Source organism: Diuraphis noxia, unplaced genomic scaffold, assembly GCF_037042655.1.
Source record: "Diuraphis noxia isolate RWA-SAM2 unplaced genomic scaffold, SU_Dnox_SAM2 contig0001, whole genome shotgun sequence".
NCBI classification, from domain to species: Eukaryota; Metazoa; Arthropoda; class Insecta; order Hemiptera; family Aphididae; genus Diuraphis; species Diuraphis noxia.
This window is the reverse complement of record NW_028301711.1, coordinates 101,800,811-101,817,476: the sequence shown is the minus strand read 5'-3', so window position 1 is coordinate 101,817,476 and position 16,666 is coordinate 101,800,811. Positions and strand designations below refer to the sequence as shown.

The 16,666-nt window shown below is 29.6% G+C and overlaps 2 protein-coding genes and 2 pseudogenes across 2 annotated transcripts; 2 read left to right on the top strand and 2 right to left on the bottom strand.

Annotated features, from left to right (window-relative positions):
- Positions 1-476: 476 nt before the first annotated feature.
- Positions 477-1,474, top strand: LOC149062906 (uncharacterized; annotated as a pseudogene).
- A 1,403-nt stretch (positions 1,475-2,877) lies between these two features.
- LOC149062905 (uncharacterized) lies at positions 2,878-5,331 on the bottom strand (annotated as a pseudogene).
- Positions 5,332-13,773: 8,442 nt separating this feature from the next.
- LOC107170317 (uncharacterized) lies at positions 13,774-14,541 on the top strand. Its single transcript, XM_015520406.2, has one exon. The coding sequence runs from the start codon at positions 13,774-13,776 to the stop codon at positions 14,539-14,541; it is 768 nt and encodes a 255-aa protein (XP_015375892.2).
- A 640-nt stretch (positions 14,542-15,181) lies between these two features.
- On the bottom strand, positions 15,182-15,874 carry LOC149062904 (uncharacterized). The gene is made up of 2 exons (XM_089216546.1): positions 15,368-15,874; positions 15,182-15,309 (listed from the first exon to the last, which is right to left on the bottom strand). Exons 1-2 carry the CDS (start codon positions 15,749-15,751, stop codon positions 15,208-15,210), a joined length of 486 nt encoding a protein of 161 aa, XP_089072672.1. The 5' UTR covers positions 15,752-15,874; the 3' UTR covers positions 15,182-15,207.
- Positions 15,875-16,666: the final 792 nt, after the last annotated feature.

The window sequence follows — 16,666 nt, the reverse complement described above, 5'->3', positions numbered from 1 at the left end:
AGTCGTGGATGTCGCTCTGCTGTACAGTAGGTTACTGTAATGGATGGGATTAAATTTGAATGCAATGATAGGTATCATTGTATACGAAAAACGATTCTGAACGGAGATGATTTGTCAGTCTAGGATATATTATATTTTAATATTGTCATATATTCTATTTTGAAATAAATATTTTATTTTTCAATTAAGTCGCATTTTGCATAAGGCATGGTTAATCAATTAGTGTAGTTATCATGTAGTTATCATAAGTAGGATATTTTGGGCGGTTCTAAAACCACATCCCCACATTCCACATCCCACATCCCGCCGCCGCCACCACCACCACCACCACAACCTCGTGTTCATTATATGGCATTGAAACAAGCTCTGAAAGCGGGATTAATATTAGAAAAGGTAATAATTTTAGTAATTTATTATTAAAATGTGTTAAATTCATTTTTGTTTAGGTCCATCGAGTTTTAAAATTTAATCAATCACCATGGCTTGCAAAATATATAGGATTGAATACTAATATGAGAAAGAATGCATTAAACGATTTTGAGAGAGACTTTTTTAAATTAATGAACAATGCAGTATTTGGTATGTGTATTTTTTTTTTTATTATCTTACCTTTTTTTAATTTTTTTTATTGTTCGGGGAAAACCATGGAAAATGTAAGAAATAGATTATAAATGAAACTCGTTTCTGATGAAAAAACATGTTCAAAGTTAATCAATCGAAATACGTTTAAAGACATTACAATTTATAACGAAAACCTAGCTGTAATACATTTGGATATAGATGAATTGAAATTTGATAAACCAATATACGTAGGATTTGCGATTTTGGACATATCAAAGACATTAATTTACGATTTCCATTATAACTCTATGGTTCAAAAATTCAACTGATGTATACGGATACAGGTACATATTATATATTGCATAAATGTTTATTTACTTATGAATATAATTTTTCAGATTCATTGATATATTATATAAAGACATCTGATTTCTACGCCGATTTGTTGAATAACCCAGATCTTTTACAACGGAAAAAATTACCTGGGACTTTTACTGACGAATCGGGAGGACAAGCTATTATAGAGTTTGTTGCCCTACGGGCTTAATCATATGCATATAATCTATCGGGTGTGGAAAAAATCAAAGCGAAAGGCGTCAAAGGTCATGTCGTTAAAAATCATATGAGTTTAGCAGATTATAAACAATGTTTGTTTTAGGACGGCACAACGGTTGATAGTGACACTGGTAGAGCCACAGCTTTAAAACAATTTGAGTTGTTTAAATCTACTGGCCAATCATCTTCAACAAAACAGTATACACCGTTTTGAGTAAATATATCACTAAGATCTTTTAAACATCAGATGAAATCAATTTCAACAATAAAATTAGCTTTAAACCGATCGGATGATAAAAGGATAGTACTTGAAAACCAAATTAATACCTTGGCTCATGGACATTACAGTTTAGAGTGAGTTACAATAAATATACAGGGTGTAACAGACAGAACTGACTTTTGGAATAACTTTTGTTCTAATCAGTTTTTTAAAATTTTTTTTTTATTTATCATTTATAGACCCTAGCGCTACATGTATAATTTATTTTTACTTTTGTTTATTTTTTAGTACTGAAAATAAAAAAAATTAAATTAAATTAAATCATTTTATAACATATTCAAAATAGCCATTTTTTAAGAATATTATTTTTAAGGATTGCAGCGTTTAAATTTTTTATTTTCATTCGGTCGTTGATCCGATATAACCAATTAAAAACTGAATTATACGAGGCGCTTTTTGTGTATTTGTACACTTGCACTTATTTATAGCATATTATATATTTTATATAGCAGTGGGCTATCTAGTGTATATTTAATCTATGTTTATAGTGATGGTAAAAAATATCAGGAACTTATAACCTAACCTTAAAAACGTTTAACTAGCAGCGCCCAACTTTACAGCGGTAACATTTTAAATGAATTTGCAAAATTAAGCGGAACACTGATAAGTCAGAGTTGTCGGACCTTCTAAGACCGTGTATAAAAGTATTACAGGAAAATACAGTCTACAAAAATCATTTACATTTTTAATAATACGTCATACGTAGAAATTATATTCCTATGCAAATGATAATTTTACTCGTCAGATAAAAACAATATTTTTCATTTATCAATAATTATAGTACCACAGATTCTGTGTATAGTACAAATCTATTTATAGCTGCATCTTATTCCAAGACCGTGCTTAATATTATCGCTTCTGCATCAGGTTAATAAAAACTGTTCGCGCCAATCTATGAACGACTTAATTGATATAGTTTTAGACATTTCATGGGTTTATTGTGGTTACTGGTTATAAGTGCAACAAGATATTGTATAATATTTGTATCTTAGATTCTGATAATTTAACTTAATTTTAATTTTTAAGTGATAAACTGATAATCGATTACCAGTTATCATAGAAATATTGAAAATTTTACATAATATTCTGTACACGATAGAAATAACTTATTTAATATTTAGTTATTTCTGTGGTTGTTGTATGCTAAATAACGTAAATGTTCGAACCAGAAATCAGAATGTACCTAATAATTATAAAAGTTTGTGGAAATTGAAAAATCGCAAAAAAGCGATGGTAAGTAAATTTTTCACAATATTATACAACCCAATTAAATAATTATAACTTATAATGTATGTATAATTTGTTTATAGTTACTTTTGGGAATTTAATCATTAACGCAGTAAAATAATACAACTTCAGCTTAATATCAAAATATTTAAAATGATGTAAGTATGATGCAAAAAAACACTTCATCGATTTATTTATGATTTATTTGTATGCATATTATGTAATTAAATTTTTTATTATTTTTTTAGAAATTATTATTGTTGAAGCGGACTAGGCCAAAAAGTTGGTGCTTGGTAGCGGTTAGGTGTGCCTTTTTTATTGTCCTGCATTGGGCACCTTGGAGTATTCTATAACATAAAAAAAAAATTCATGTCAAGTTAAATTAAGTTAATAGTTCAATTATTAGGTACTTTATTTTTTTCGCCTTGCCAGTAAGTATGTCTGGCCTTAGCCTTTCGTACTAAATACCGATCTTCCAAGGTCTGTTCTTTGAGTGAGATCTTTTTTTAAGATCTCAGTGAAGTCACTGTGCTTTGGGCACCACCATTCATCACATTTCTAAACAAAAAAATATTACTTTAATAATAAATAAAACTTATAGACAGAGTGATTTTTTATTATTGAACACTCATTATTTCAAAAAGTTTAAGTGTTTTTTAAAATATATTTTTACATAGTTTCAAGTTGTTTAGTAAACAATGTTATTATTAAAACGTTATATTTTTAAAATATTTTTCATCCTTTTAATTTTCTAGGTATCGAAATATTTAGAAAAATATTCTGTTTTGGAATATTAAATTAAAACTCCATGTCATTCAACAATGTAAAAAACTTATTATTCTTATATTTTACTAATTATATGGATAAATTATAATGTTTTAATAAAAACGTTTTGTAAACGACTTGAAACTATGTAAAAATATATTTTCAAAAACATTTACACTTGTAAACACATTGAAAATATTAATGTTCAATGATAAAAAAAAATCACCCAGTAGACAATTCATATTATGTAGTAATTACTTCAGAATAACTAATATGGCTAATGTCTGGATCAGAATGTGTAGCAGTATCTATTGCCAAACCTTCTACTTTTTCACATAATATATTATCTATATTTGAGCTACTAGTTTGCGTAAGAGCCTGTAATGGTTGAAATATTATTTTAAATTTAACTTTAGTTTTTTTCAATTGTTGTGATTTAATATTGCTTACATTGAATTCACATTGGCTCACTGCAAATTTCTGTTTTAAATTTTCGTAAAAAAAATAATGACAGTATATTTTTTAATTTAAACGTGTGTATAATTATGTAAGATTAAAACTTACAATTTCTTCTTCCAAACTTAAATTTTTTGTTTGTAGTACTTTCTGTAAAGAAATGTGTTTAATAATTACAAATTTGTTTCTGTTTTTTTTTTTTTTTTTTTTTTTTTAATATACAGTTTAATAACTTACAACTTTTTCGGTCAGCCTTTTTTCCCTAACTTTCAATAAAACCTAAATAAGTAATGTAAATATTTTATGTTATTTGCTTTTGTAATTATTATTATTATTTGTCAAATTGTATTATAATTACTCATTTACTATCAATATTTTGTATATTTTATGTTTATACTTTAGTCTTTAATTTAAACTTTAGTAGAGAATATTGATTTTTAGTAACTTACAACTTCATCTGTGTCGGATTTTTTTTCCGTGTCTACAACATTCTGTTTTAAATTTTCCTAAAAAAATTAATAAAACAGCAAGGGCCAGTTGTACCGTCTCTGATTAAAGTTAATCAGAGTTTAATTGGTCGAATTAGCCCGGAATATCAGTTATCAGCTGATTAAGCCTAATCGAAATTTAATCGTAGACGGTACAACTGGCCCTAAGTATATTTTATAATTTAAACATGTGTATTTGTAAAATTAAAACTTACAATTTCTTCTTCCAAAATTACATTTTTTGTTTGTAGTACTGTCTATAAAAAAAATATTGTGTTTAATAATTTCAAAGATTTTTGCTGTTTTTTTTTCAATATACTTTTAATAACTTACAACTTTTTCGGTCAGTCTTTTTTCCTTAACTTTCAATGTAACCTAAATAAGGAATGTCATTATGTAATTTTAAGTTATTTGCTTTTATAATAATTATTATTATTAGTCTAATTTTATAATAATAAATTACTCATTTATTATCAATATTTTGTATATTTTATGTTTAGACTTTTGTCTTTAATTTAAATCTTAGTAGAGAATATTGTTTTTTAATCACTTACAACTTCGTCTGCGAGGGACTTATTTTCTGTGTCCAGTTGAACCACCTCCTCTGCATAATTATTGCTTTCATTTTTTTTTGTCACAAAATGTTTTGCAATGTGTGATATTGCTGTAAATAATTATGTCAAATATGTATCTATTCTGAATGTATTTTTAAAGTATAAAGTAAAGTATGCAAAAGTTTTTAATTATTATATTTAAAGTGTTAATATTATTACATATTATAACCAGCGGTTTTCAAACTTTTATTATACACAACACACCTAGTGGATACTCGCAGTACCCAGTTTGAAAACTACTATAATATACACTTACTTGACGCAAGTTATCCATTTCCTCAAAGCTTTTTTGAAGTTGGTTTTTATAAAAATCAACTTCTGTTTGTGTACCATTATCATTTCGATACTGTACATATAACTCTCCAACATCTTCAAAGGTAGTCATTTTTAATACTGTGTTCACTGTCGTAGTGTTCGTGATGGAGTAACAATGTATTACAAGCTTATCTTAAATCTTATCTTAAACCCAACCCAATGTATAGACTTATTTTAAGATTTTATTAGGTTTTTTTATTTTTCACCTATTGCTAAAAACAATATTGTAACCTCTCTTTTCAAGTTTTATTTATTAAAGTTTATTTAAAATTTGTTTTGATGATGCCTCCTACTTTCAGTTTTATTGAGTATTCTGATATATTAGAAACTTTTTATGCATGCCATAAAAATGCGTTAAATGCTTCTCGTATGTACTTAGAAAAATATCCTAATAGAAGACAACCTTCAAAAAATACATTTATCAATGTTGAGAAAACACTGAAGCAGACAGGTATTTACAAATAAGTATAAAATAAAAAATAAGTTATTTATTCGTATACATTTTCAACATAAAATATGTTTTATTGAATTGAAAAAAAAATATATATACAAATATAAGGTATAACACTTAGAATTAAAAAAAAATATTTGTCAAAATTATAAGTCAATAGCACATACAAAATAAACATTAAAAAAAAAAAATATTATTCTAGTCTTATTTTTAACTCTAGGTAGCTTTCCGAATGCTCTTCATAAAACAAAAAATAATGTCACATCTGATGAGCGACACTCGGTTAGTATCTTGGCTGCGTTTAGTGTTGATCCGCATGCTTCCACAATGCTTCCACAATATCCAGGCAAACAAACATAAGCCATACCTCTGTACACCGTGTTTTAAAAACCAATTTGTATCACCCGTATAAAATACACTATGTACAAGGTTTAAAACCTTCTGACCCAGAGAGGCGATTAGAGTTTATAGCAAATATGGTAGTGCTGTATGAAAATAACCCAAATATTATTTCAAACATATTACGGACTGATGAAAGTTCATTTAATAATAATGGAATTGTTAACCATCACAATTCGCATTTTTGGAATGCTGATAATCCTTATTGGACACGTGAAAATAATGCACAAGTAAGATGGTCTACTAATGTATGGTGTGGAATTATAAATAATCAGATAGTAGGACCTTATTTCTATGATGGTACATTGACTGGACAGCGATATTTAGATTTTCTTCTTAATACTTTGCCGGAGTTGATGGAAAACATACCTCTTGAAACTCGAGCCAATATGTGGTTCCAACAAGATGGTGCTCCAGCACACAATGCTAATATAATAAAAATATTTTTAAATGAGCAGTTCAAATCAAAATGGATGGGCACTCAAGGTCCGCTGAAATGGCCTCCACGATCTCCAGATTTGACTCCATTGGATTTTTTCTTGTGGGGTCACGTCAAAGATATTGTTTATACTGAACAGTCAACATCCTTGGCAGATTTGAAACAACGGATAACATCAGCTTGTAATAAAGTTACATCAGAGATGTTGAAGTTGACAACTAATTCCATTATGACGAGGTATGAGAAATGTGTAGCAAGAAATGGAGGACATTTTGAAAATTATAAATACATGTTTACATTAAAAATTTTTAATAAAAGTTATAAAATAATTGTATTCGTTTGTCAAAAATTCCATAACCCAACATAATTTTAAGAGTAGTTATAGGTCAAATCACACACAAGGCCGTTTGTAGGGGAGAGGCTAGAAATTAAAAACATTTTTTTTACATAACAGTATTTAGAATAGAGCAGTCATAAATTTATTTCAAGTCGTCTATAAAACAATGTTTTAAAATATTTTTTTTTTTAATTTTTCACTTTTTTCAATGACAACATTAAGTTTTAATTTTATATTCCAAAACAGAATGTGATAATAATTAATACTAAAAATATAAAATAATTTTTTAAGAAATGTATGCTTGTAATGAATAATTGCTATTGTATTATTTGTATACCTAATAATACACATAATATACATTCAAATATTTAATATAAAAACTATCTTGTGTGTGAAAAGCCACATAATATGGACATTAATTTAATATTAAATTATCAAAAATAATAAGCGCATTAGTTATCAATAACTCTACTGGAGTATGGCCTAATTTCCGTAATGCAAGTTTTTGCAGAATTTGGGTAAGATCATAAACCAACAAAAAATATTAACACTTGACACACACACTACAATTGATAAAATTACAAAAATTAAATGTACATATATTAACTACTCTATACTTAAACTTATTTAAGGGCTACGGACTTCAAATACAACAAATACAATTAGTACAAACATAATTAATTTTTCATCTTACATTTTTGGAAAATAAGTTAATTAAAAATTGGAAATGTCTAATTCATTTTTTTTTTAAATGTTAAATTTTCTATTTTAACAACCTCATAACACTACTTATGAGGAATTGTATTATATTAAATAACATAACCTTTAAGTAAGCCAACTTAATATTTCCTTCTTCGTCAAAATTAAGTTTACAATCTGGAAATAAAATAAAATAATTTAAAAAATGTATTTATTTAATAATTCAAAATATTCATACATACACAATTAATTGTGTAGTTTGTTCAGATACTATGTTATATTACATAAATATATTTGATTCCGTAATAATTTACTAAACTATCAAATATCAATGTACTGGTACAGATATGAAACATTTGCTTGTCAAATTGTATTGTCTAGTCATAGATATAGCTGCTCATAGTTCAGTGTAATTTATAATGAATTACTAATTTTTTTCTGAAATCAAAATCAAATTTTTTACACATATTTATAAATAAGTATTATTCAGTAAAAAAAAAAAAAAAAAATGTTAGGAGAACTTACCAATGTACTATATAAATTAATTGTCGCCAAATAAAGAATTTACAGATGAATTTTAAAATTTTGCTTTGGTGTTTGTATATTATTGAATTGTTTTATTATAATATGACATCCTATGAGACTATGAGAGTAAGACGATGTAAGTGGTCCATTTGTATACACTGTTTAAATAAAAATTGTAAACTATGCAGAATAACAGGTTTGGGCTAAAATAAAAAAAAGTAAAAACATTAAAAAATCATTTCTTACATAAAATTAAAAAACTTCTATTGATTTTTAACTGTTAAATTACAAGAAAAACTTACCAAACAATTTGAAAATTAAGTTTCCAAATTGGTATCCAATTACCATGCATTATATTAGTTTTAGGTAACTATAACACCTATTTGGAATTGAATTATTTTTACATTGCAAATTAAAGTATTATAAAAAGCACATTGTGAAGTATTATTATTTAAAATTGAAGTACCTGAGTAGGTACCTACTTATTTTAATTAATATTCATAATTTATTTTGTTTACCATTATGGCATTATACTAGTAAAGTAGTAAGTAGTAAGTCAACAGAAAACAACATTAATATTAATCAATAATCAATAATCATATCATCAAAATTCAAAATAAGATTAACGAATAACGATGATTATAACATATTTTAAGTTTAAGGTTAACTTGATAGTTCAACAGTGTGCATACACTACAATAATAAAATTATAAATTTATTATTATAATATGACATTTTCTTCTGTGGCATACTGTGATTTTATGATATCAAATTAAGATACGGGCGATACGGCATTACGGCGTATTTTTACTTATTAGCACGGTCTAAGACCGTGCTTATTAGTAATAAGTTATCACTTACAATTATTATGAGTGTGATAATATTGATAATAAATAACCTACCTGTCACTAATAATTGTGGCTACTATGGTACATCGTTATCGTTACACCAAGTCAAATGTACAGAGTTTTGAACTACTGGTCTTTACAAACAAAAAATATAGCACCTCCAAAAACTAATATAACTTTGAGGACTTATATCTCGTTTATGGATTATTCAATAATAAAAATTTCAACATCGAAATTTTTCTAATAATTAGTTTTACAAAATGGCTATTTTGAAAATTTAAAAAAAAAATTAAATCAAATTTAAATTTTTTTATTTTCAGTACTAAAAAATAAACAAAATAAAAAATAAATTATATATGTAGCGCTAGGGTCTATAAATGGTAAATAAAAAAAAAATAAAAAAAAATTGAATGGAACAAAAGTTATTCCAAAAGTCAGTTCTTTCTGTTACACCCTGTATATCATTAAATAATAATCTAATTGTATCTATGTTGCAGACAAGAAGAGGAGTGAAACACACAAATATGAAGTCTTCGTTAGGTTAAAAATAATTTAAACTATATATAAACTGTATATAATGTAAAAAAAAATAATTTAAACTGTATATAGAATGTAAAATATAATGTATACGTGTTAGAAAAAAAAGTAATAATCTTAAACATTATTAACATACCATTTTTTTAATGCAAATACTTTATACAATTTACAATGTTGTGGATTAAAATCCATATGAAAAATACAGCATGGTAGTGTTTCATCACTCAATTGACAAAGCCGAGGACAATCAAAGTTTTCCAAGTTGAATACTGTGGCGTTAGGCATAAACTCGTTGATAATCTGTTGTTTCTGTAGACCTTTAACGTAAATCCTGTTGAACTTTAACGATTGGAATATGTTGTATATTTTTTCATACTCCACATTACCGTAATCCAACGCTAAACCGTGAGATAAGTTCGATTAAACCTTTCGACAAAACAGGCTTTCGTCGTAGAATATGTGCTATACTTTTTTATATTATACTTTGTCATTAACGTATCAAATTTTAAATTATAAAATTCATTTCCGTTATCTACCTGCAACAATTTTGGCGATCTATCAACGAGTATTGTAGACATGTCTTTGGTCACCTCACCGCCTGTTTTTGTTTTCGTAAAACAATCAATCACACAGAGGATATAATTATATCCGTTGTTTTTCTTTGAAAGTGGAATCATCTCAACCAAGTCAGCTTGCCATAGATCGTTTTTGCCATAAACATTAAATCTACGCCTTTTATAATTGTTTCTTGCTGGTTCGTGAAGTTCGATTGCTATGTCACGTTTTGACATCTTCTGGTATTTTCCTCGTTATGCCAGATTCATACAGTTCTTCAAAAATAGATAATATTTCGTTTGAAAGCCCAGTGTTTACCGCAGATTGAGAGGCTAAAAGAAGTCGCAATCTATCAACCAGCTCATTTGGGTCATTCCAATATACTAAATTATGTGTTTGTAATTTCACACCCAACTCCGAGGGAAATAGCTTGCGAATAATTTGTGTATATTTTGTACCAACTTTCTTAATTTTTGTATCGTCCTGTGTCAAATGTGCTGAAGTTTGTATTAGTATTTCTTTATATGTATTTAAATCATTATCAGTATATTGCATTGGATATCTGAAACATAATAACTCAACAAGTCCAGGCGTTAGCTGATAATGTCGTATCTTTGATAATTAATGCGTTGTTTTTGAATTTTACTTCTTCTTGACCTAACTTGCAATTTCCATTAGAATATTTTTTTGGACCATATATTTTATCTTTTTCCTATTCTTCTAATGTACGAAAAATTTCAGTCTGGCTATCGGATGCTATATATTTGGTACCTTCAGCTATAATTTCATTATTACCGGCTTCGGAATTTTGTAATTTGTTCAACGGTTCGATTATTGGCTTAAATGTTTGCGATACATAAGATTGAATATCAGCTTCACCTCTTTTCAATGCTTCAAATTTACGTTTAATATTTTTCTTGGTAATAACTAATTCGTTCAACACTGCACTACTGTCTTCCATGATTGAGAATGAACTATACTGTCTTATATAACGACAAATGTGTCTAAACCGTACGTTCACAGTCTTTACTTATCACGACGAAATTAAATCTCCCCCTACTCCAACACAAAGTACAAAACTCTTTAAACTCTGAATAATTCATATCACCCGAACAGTGTTCCATGTAAACGTGTTTTAAATTAGTTTCGTCTTGCTTGAATAATATTAGCATGTTGCTAATATCTCGAATAAGTTATTTGAATATCCGGGCAAATGATTGTGCTAGATAGAACACATCGATATTGTTATGTCTACAACGTGTGTAGTAAGAACGTACGATATTTTGATTTTCACATAAAATATCGTCAAATACAAAAACAGAATCTGGTAATGCTTTTTCTGGTGGGATAACCTCATCGTTTTCATGAAAAGTGAATAACTGCACGACCTATACATCTTTTAAAATTTCACAAAGCATTTTATATTTAGGTTGATCGAGTGTTTTTGAGTATATATAAACGTTATGAAAACGTATACCGTTGATGTTAGTCGATAAAGCATAAATCAAATTTGTCTTGCCGCATCCGGAAGGGCCTACAACTAAAGCACGGCAGGTATTCGGTAAAAGCCTTCCATGCCTCGATTCGCGAGTCGTAGATGGGTCAACATTTTCCACTGTGAGTTTTATTTCTTGGTCGACAAACTTCATTATAAATACTTGTGTAATCTCTGTAATCTAATCATTACACGATGTCACCCGTTCGAAGAAAAAACAAGAATAAAGGTGGAGGTATCGTTAACACCCTTATAAACAAATTACCATTTGAACTTCATTTACCAGGTAAATTATAAACCATACAACACATAACATTCAATATAATCAACTCATAATTTTAGGTTATCAGTACTGCGGCCCAGGTACAAAATTGAAAAAACGATTAGATCGCGGTGATAAAGGTATCAACCCCCTAGATTCGTTGTGTAAAAACACGATATCGCTTATGATCACAGCAACTCTTTGACGGATCGTCAAAAAGCAGATTATATATTGGAAAACCAGGCTTGGAATAGATCCAAGTCAAAAGACTAATTTAAAAGAAAAGGCAGCAGCGTGGTTAGTCACTACTGGCATGAAGGCAAAACGAAAAATGGGTGCTGGATGTGGATTCAAAGCAGCAGTCAAGGCAGCTAAAAATGTATTTAAAAAAAATATGAAAGAAAAAAACCTGATGAAATTAACAAAAAAATGTTTTGTGGCGGCTAAAAAAATATTTCTTAAAAACGGCAAGAAAGCTCGGGTACCTCGTGTCATACCTATACCGAAAACTGGTGGGATGTTACCGTTGATACCAATTTTTGCCGGTTTATCCGCACTCGGAGCGCTGACGGGTGGTATTGCTAACGTTGTAAAGACCGTTAGCGAATTCAATAGAAATTAATCTACACATTTGGGCAGAGGTTTATTTATACCTCGCCCCTAATAAAGGTGGCTCGTATAAGATCGAAAAAGGTAAAGGACTATATCTCTCTTCACAAGGAGGTAGTTCGTATAAAAGAAAGGGAGTCCATAAATCTGTGAAGAAAACCGTAAAAAAGAAAAAAAACTAATTACTACGTTACCCAAAAAAGCATTGTACGATTATGAAATTATAAAACATGCACGCATAACGAAAATACCTCATTTCATCGGAGTGTTTTCCAGAGATAGGTTACCTGCACGTCTTAAACCTATAGAATCAGCTGTAATCAATTTGGACGTTGAAAAAAGTACTGGAACTCATTGGGTAGCGTATAAGAAAATCGGAAAACAAGTTGAATATTACGACAGTTTTGGAAATCTACCACCGCCACTGGAACTACAATCGTACCTCAGCGGATGTAACATACAATATAATTACACTAGGCATCAACGTTATAACACATATAATTGCGGGTATTTGTGTTTGAAATTTTTATTATGTACATGATAACATTAAATGGTAATTCTAGTGAAATGTCGTGTGATATTTTCCCGCCGTTGAAAGTACAAAATACCTCTCAGCTGTGTCTTTTAAGCCTGCAAACACATAATTCTATACCAAACGTAGAACTGGATTGCAATACAATAGGATTTCGCGATGCGCTTGGAAAATGTAAAACTGTGACTATACCAACGTGGTCGTACGAAATAATTAATTTGGAGTCGACAATTCAAAAACTATTACCAAGTCATGTCACCATGTTTCAACTCAAGGCTGACGGTAGCACATTGAAATGTTCGATGACGTGTAGTCATGATGTTGATTTCACTATTGAACATAATACATCGAAAATATTAGGTTTTGAGAATAAAGTTTATCCTGCCAAAACAATGCACGAATCTGAACGAATAGTTAACTGTATAAAAATAGATTGCAATCTTATTTCTGGTTCATTCAGTAATGGTATACCGAGCCAGACTATACACGAGTTTTTCCCTTCTTCACCGCCTGGACATAAAATCATAGAAGTCCCAAAACATTTAGTCTTCTACCGGCTTAATTCCTCGTCTATAAGCAAAGTAAATATAGTAGTAAGAGATCAAGATAATAATTTAATCAATTTAAGATGGGAGCCAATTACAGTTCGTTTACAAATTAAACTTAAAGATGGCTATTAAGTTCAACAGCTATATAAAAAGAAGCGCAATCAAGAAAACCTATAGTTCTACCAACAATATTAATACGTCGAGACGTATGCCAATTGTAAAGAAACTAACAGAGAACAATCTATCATTTTTACGGTATTTAAAAGTTCTATAATCATGGATGATATGTATTTGGATGTGGCCGGTGGATATGAAGATGAATGCAAAATAACTCAAATGCAGTACCACTCTTTCCTCCCGTATTCTTCAACAGCTTTATCCAATAACGATGAAATTAGAATATCCATTCAAAATATGGACGCGTACACTCTCCCCTGCGAAAGCTATCTCTATATTGAAGGTAAATTAAATATACCGGCAGATGTTGTAGCATATGCGAACGAAATCAATTTTACAAATAATGGTCAAGCGTTTTTGCTTTCTGAAATCCGGTATGAAATTAACGGTGTGAAAATACAAAAGCTGAAATCTCCTGGAATATCATCGAGTCTTAAAGGGTTTTGCTCACACACGCCGAATGAATTGAACAATCTAAAAAATGCCGCTTGGAACGTGGATATGGATGCCAGTGAAAATAGACATTTCTCGTTAAATAACAAATTTTCCGGTTGTATCCCACTCAAACACTTGTTTGGATTTTGTGAAGATTATAAAAAAATACTACTCAACTCCAACCAACAAATCATTTTATACAGATCGTCTACGGATTTTTATGCATTGTACGTTTCGGAGACCACTGCGAATGACAATAAAGAAAAACTTAAAAAAGTAGTGATTGAGTTAAGTAAAATTATTTGGAAGATGCCGGTTATCAGGGTGAGCGACAAAGAAAAAATAAAATTACTTAAAGTATTAGACTCTCGTAAACCACTTTCGTGTGCGTTCAGAAATTGGGACTTGTGCGAATACCCCGTTCTCCCTTAGAACACTTCTCATTCATGGACGGTTAAATCGAGCAGTTTGCTCGAGAAACCCAGATTTGCATTAATTGGATTTCAAACAGATCGAAAAAATAATTTATTTAATCCGTCTGGACGATTCGACCACTGTTACCTGAAAAACCTTAAAATACACCTAAACTCTGAAGTGTATCCATACGAATATTTCCGTTCAGATTTCACAAACAACGTTACGGCTATTTTATACAAAGCATATTATGCAGATTTCCAAAAAATCATACTATGACAGAGAATATGGTGAGCCTCTACTGTCAAAAACCATTTTTGAACAATACGTACCAATCATAGTCGTAGATTTATCACGACAAAACGACAACGTAAAATCGTCGACTGTTGATTTACGCATCGAGTTCGAAACAGGCAAAGCCATTCCAGCGAAGACTGCAGCTTATTGTCTCATCTTACACGATCAAATTATAACTTATAACCCTTTTAATGGTGATGTAAGGAAATTGTAAATAGTTTGTAAATAAAAATACTTTTTTAAATATCACGTTATTTTTTTAATTTTTTTTTTAATTTTTTTAACCACAATATGAAAACCATATAATAAACAAATTTTTTATCCAATTACAATTCAAATATAGGATAATCTTATCCACGGCTAGGTTTTTTAATATATTATAAAATTTTATATATTATTGGCAGGAAAATAAGAGTAACTTAATCTACGTCTTGCCTTTGCCCTTTCACGTGCTGCGAATGCCCTTGTACTAGGTCTCTTGACTACAGGCTAAAAACATTAGGTTTCTTTTAGTATAAAATAATATGTAAAAATATGTTCGTATTACCTCAGTTTCGGACGACGATGATAACCAACCCCTTGCCAACTGTTTCAATGCTTTACTCTTCAAATCTGCTATCAAGCATGTGCCGGCGACTGGAATACACTCTTTTAATTTTTTGACCTGGATGCGCTTTAAATAATCTTCAACATCACTAATGTCTGTATCTTTAGGCAATGGCATGTCCTTTCCTAGAAACATTGAAATCTCGCATGCTTGATGCAATGCAGTGGACCGTGTATACATATTTTTCATCTCGATAACTTCTTCCATGACATCACTTAATTCCAAGATTCTCGCGACATTCTCCTTAGTCAGTTGCACCTTTTGGTCTTGCTGTAGACATTTGATTGAGAGTATGTTGTTGCCGTTGCATTCTCCGATTGACATCAATTTAAACTCCTCTAACAGTAAGTGTGATGGTAGTAAAAAATTGATGTTTTTAAGTAATACATTAAGCGATTCATACGAGGTGTGATCAAAAAATACCGGGACTAAAATTATATCTGCGCTAAAAATAATCGAATGGGGAATATACACACATCAAATAAAAATAGAGATAACACTCAATTACGTTATTCAAGCCGTGAGTTAATATTAACTGTTAGTAATGAACGAAAATTCATTGAAATCAGATACTTTTATTGTGTGTGCCGTTTTTGTCATGTCGAATAAACTCGAGCAGCGTGTTTGCATTAAATTTTGCGTTAAACTCGATAAATCAGCGACTGAAACTTTTGAAATGATTAAAAAAGCATTTGAAGATGAAGCGATGAGCAGGTCTAAAACATTTGAATGGCATAAAAGGTTTATTGAGGGTCGTGAAGACATTAATGATGACTCTCGTGCTGGACGACCTTCAACATCAAGAAATGTGGAAATGGTGGCAAAAGTACGAAAAATTATTCGATCAGATCGACGAATGACGATAAGAGAACTTTCTACTGAGTGTAACATTTCTTTTGGATCATGTCAAACTATTTTGACTGAAGATTTAGGCATGAGACGAGTCTGTGCAAAAATGGTCCCAAAATTGTTGTCTCAAGATCAAAAAAATCATCGAATTGAAGTTTGTCAAAATTTGAAAGAACGAACACGAAATGACCCAGGGTTCATTAAAAATGTAATAACTGGTGATGAAACTTGGGTCTATGGTTATGACATAGAAACTAAACGACAGTCATCACAATGGAAATCAGTAACTTCACCAAGACCCAAAAAAGCTCGACAAGTTCGTTCTAACGTGAAGACCATGTTGATTACTTTTTTCGATATTAAAGGCCTTATTTATTACGAATTTGTTCC

What these genes read in the sequence shown, in the direction of transcription:
- LOC107170317 (XM_015520406.2), top strand. Translation starts at nt 13,774, where the DNA reads ATGGATGATATGTATTTGGATGTGGCCGGTGGATATGAAGATGAATGC.
- LOC149062904 (XM_089216546.1), bottom strand. Translation starts at nt 15,751, where the DNA reads ATGTCAATCGGAGAATGCAACGGCAACAACATACTCTCAATCAAATGT. An exon ending in CATCGTCGTCCGAAACTGAG is followed by an intron (nt 15,310 to 15,367) that starts GTAATACGAACA and finishes TAATGTTTTTAG; the next exon opens with CCTGTAGTCAAGAGACCTAG.